Genomic DNA, 3,886 nt, shown 5'->3' on the forward strand with positions numbered 1-3,886 from the left:
TAAATGATATATATACTATGATATTATAATATTAAAACTATAGTATATTATAACTAAACTATCACTATTGGTATTAGTATACTTAATTAGTACTAGTATTATTATCTATATAATAGTATCCTATAGCGATATAGTATTAGGTAACAAATACTTTTTTAATGCATGTGCTGTGTGTAAGATGATGTGGCAGACGCTTTTGCTCTGTTAGGGTTTTTACGTGCAATTTTTGCATGTGGCCATGGCGGACACTAGTGGCTCCATGACGGCTGCCAACTCTCGTTCTTTCGCAAATCTTCTATCTGCAAGCCCTCATCCAATCCCTGATGTGCTTTTGCCATCACGGGCCCTTAAAAGTATTGATGGTGAAGTGTATTTTCTGTTTTCGAAGGAGGAAATCATGAAGTCTGCGTAACTGTTTAGGTTATCTTTGGTGCTGAAGTTTCTTAGGTAGAGACCATCCCTAGATGCGATCAGATTTTTTATTAAAAATAGATGGGGATTATCTGGTATTGCAGTTGTTTCAGCCATGAGGAAGCTGCGTAATGCTTTTGTCCGATTAATGTCGGAGGAGGATTTCAATAAGGCTTTGTCTAGGGAAGTTTGCGACATTGATGGAGTGATGTATCGACCATTTCATTGGACCCCTAATTTTTCTAAAGAAGAGGAGTTGTCGGTGGTTCCAGTATGGATTTTCCTTCCCAAGGGCTCCAAATTTCTACCACCTTCAATCCTGAAAAGCCTCATAGCACCAATTGGGAAGTATATTCGGAGTGATAACTCTATGAAGTGTGCTACAAGAATAGACGGGGCAAGGGTGTGTTTAGAACTTGATGTTGCTAAACCCTCTCTATTATCTTTCTGGATTGGAGCGCCTTCTTGTCCTATGAGTCGTATGCATGAGGTGGTGTATGAGATGGTGCATGCGTTCTGTACCAAGTGTAAAATCTAAGGGCATAATTTGAAGACTTGCAAGAAAGGTAGTTTAACGAAGGGGAAAGAAAAAAAAATGGCTCGAACTGAGTATAAGAAAGTGCTGAAGCAGGTGAAAATTTTGGATCCTTCGAGTTCGAAAATGGAGTTTAAAGAAGTGGCAGATATGGGTACAGAAAGCAAGATTTCGGATGCATTGGTGCTTGTTAGTGCTGATTAGCCAATAGTGGAAAAGGATGGTGAGGAAGTGGCTATTTTTCAGTCAGTGGATTTGCATGGAATCGGTTCTGGGGACAAGGCCAAGGATGTGGAGTTGCACGTCCATCTAGAAGTGGTATCCCCCGTTCTTGATGAGTTGGGTCCAGTGGTTTCTGAGGTGGTGGGAGTTCTGAAAGCAATGGATGTGGTTTTTGCAGAGGTCCCAATAGTTTCTTGTTCTGTGGTAGTGGATTCAAAAGCAATGGATGTGGTTCTTGTAGAGGTTCCAATGGTTTCTACAGAAGTGGTGCCCTTTATAGCGCATGAAGAGGTGGGTTACTTTGCCCCTTCGGAGCATATTGTATAGGGTTTCGAAGAAGTGTTGAGATCGAATTGTGTGGATGTGGCTCATGAGACTCTTGTTTCCATCGTACAAGGTAGTTTGTGTGTTGGGCAGGCAGCGGAGAAAGTGTTGAGTGGGGATGGCAGTGATATGGCTAATCTATTGGCCAGTTTATCTGATACGGAGGTAGTGGAAGGAGGAAGGATATCAAATAAAGATGTAGTCTTTGACTCTGAAATGCTTGATTTAGTGAAGAAGAAAGGAGAGGACATAGCCATGAAAGTTTGTAGCAGTAAACGGGTGATTATCCGGTCTTCTAAACTAAATTTATGATTAGTCCGAATTTGTATTGGAATATTAGAGGGGTAAGATCTTCTCGAAATAGGTTGAAAAAGCTTGTGCTAGTGTATAAACCGAAAGTTGTTGCGATAACGGAGCCTTTTTTACAGGATGAACAATTGGATGGCATTAAGAATGTGTTCGGATTTGATTGTGGTTTTTTGAATGGTGCTTGGGACGGGAACTTGTAGATCTTGTGGATGAATGAAGTTAATGTGAGTATGGTAAGTTGTGGAAATCAACATATTTCCGTTTGTGTGACTGATGGTAGGATGAAGTGTAAAATTTCATTTGTTTATGCTAAATGTTCTTCTGAGCAACGACGTGAGTTGTGGGCTGACCTTGTCATGGAGAGTAACTCAAGTGAGTCGTGGCTAGTAACAGGGGATTTTAACATTATTTCTTCTGATGGGGAGAGACGTGGTGGTCGACCACGGCCTGTGGTGGCTATGGAGGAGTTTAATTCTTGGATCCACATTTGTGGATTACTGAAATTACAATTCTTCGGTAAGAGTTTCTCATGGTGCAATGGGTATGCCGGTCGTTCTCGCAGTTGGGCTCGGTTGGATCGTTCTTTGGCAGATCAGAAGTTTTTTGTTGCTTTTTCAGACTCAGTTATGAGATATTTGCCTCTTACATCATCCGACCATGCCCTATGGTTATTTCTCTGGTGAAGAATGTTCAAGGGAGTGGGCCGTCACCTTTCAGGTTTTAGCAAATGTGGGTGAATTATGTTGATTTTAATAGATGCGTACGAGAGGCTTGGAAACAATCTGATGCCGGTAGTGGTCTCATGAAACTTGCTGCAAAATTAAAAAGGGTGAAAGTAGCTCTAAAAGGATGAAATAAGGAAGTGTTTGGATGGACAAGTGGGCACAGTCAGGAATTGGAAAAGAGAATTGAGCAGTTGGAAGAGAAGCTGCAAATGCAGTATGAAAAAGAAGTGGAGCTTGACCTGATTGCTTCAAAAATGTAGTTGGATACCTGGATGCACCATGAGAATGTTCGGTTAGCTCAGTGCGCTAAGGTTAGATGGTGGGGACATGGTGATAAAAACTCTCGGTATTTTCATGCTATTCTGAACAAACGGAAGCAAGAAAGGATTGGGGAGATGAGTCTTCCGAATGGATCCACGTTAAAATCACCTTTGGAAACTCATGATGGTGCCGTGCAATATTTCATGGATTTCTTGGGGCAATCTACATGTGTGGTGTTACTGGACTTGAGCGATTTAGTGGCTAATGTGATCTCAGAGGATGATAATTCGAGACTTTGTTCGTTGCCCACAGAAGAAGAGGTGAAACAAGCAGTCTTCAATATTCCCATAGAGAGTAGTCTGGGGCCTGATGGTTTTGGGTCAGGATTTTATCGTGCTTGCTGGGATGCTGTACGTTTGGAGGTGGTGGAGGCGGTAAGGGAATTTTTTCAGGGGGTTCCTCTTCCTAGAATCTATACAGCTTCTTTTATAGTGCTTATTCCGAAAGTGGCTCAGCCGACGGGTTTTGACAAGTTCTGGCCTATCAGCTTAGGTTTCGTGTTTTACAAAACCTGTTCTAATGTCTTGGTGGCGAGGCTTGCGCCTGTATTGTCCTCTTTGATCTCCTCCGAGTAGTGTGCGTTTATTCCAGGTAGGAGTGTTTTTTATAATATTAGCCTTACGTAGGAAATGGTTCATTCTCTTAATAAGAAGGCTATGGGTGGGAATATTATTTTAAAACTTGATATGGCTAAGGCATATGATAGGGTGGAGTGGGAGTTTATTTTGCATGTGTTGGCAGCTTTTGGTTTTTCTCCTTCTGTCAATGCATTGATCAGGAATTGTATTGTCTCGCCTTGGTACTCAATAATGATGAATGGCACGTCTCGGGGTTTTTTTCAAGGAGGTCGGGGCTTGCGGTAGGGTGATCCGTTATCGCCATATCTTTTTTATCATTATGGAAGAAGTGTTTTCTCACTTACTTAGGAAGACTTTTTTATGTGGCAATATAAAAAATTTCTCTCATCCAAGAGGTGCGCCTCTTGTTTCTCACTTTCTTTATGCGGATGATGTAGTTATTTTCTCTAATGGCAGGAAGA

The 3,886-nt window shown here is 41.5% G+C and overlaps 2 protein-coding genes across 2 annotated transcripts; both read left to right on the forward strand.

Moving 5' to 3' along the window:
- The first annotated feature begins 238 nt into the window (after positions 1 to 238).
- LOC121253531 lies at positions 239 to 2,484 on the forward strand. The gene is made up of 6 exons (XM_041153532.1): positions 239 to 408; positions 493 to 814; positions 1,151 to 1,459; positions 1,586 to 1,771; positions 1,921 to 1,997; positions 2,082 to 2,484. Exons 1-6 carry the CDS (start codon positions 239 to 241, stop codon positions 2,482 to 2,484), a joined length of 1,467 nt encoding a protein of 488 aa, XP_041009466.1.
- Positions 2,485 to 2,798: 314 nt separating this feature from the next.
- Positions 2,799 to 3,422, forward strand: LOC121253532. Its single transcript, XM_041153533.1, has one exon. It carries the CDS (start codon positions 2,799 to 2,801, stop codon positions 3,420 to 3,422), a length of 624 nt encoding a protein of 207 aa, XP_041009467.1.
- Positions 3,423 to 3,886: the final 464 nt, after the last annotated feature.

Source organism: Juglans microcarpa x Juglans regia, chromosome 2S (genome assembly GCF_004785595.1).
Source record: "Juglans microcarpa x Juglans regia isolate MS1-56 chromosome 2S, Jm3101_v1.0, whole genome shotgun sequence".
NCBI lineage: Eukaryota > Viridiplantae > Streptophyta > Magnoliopsida > Fagales > Juglandaceae > Juglans > Juglans microcarpa x Juglans regia.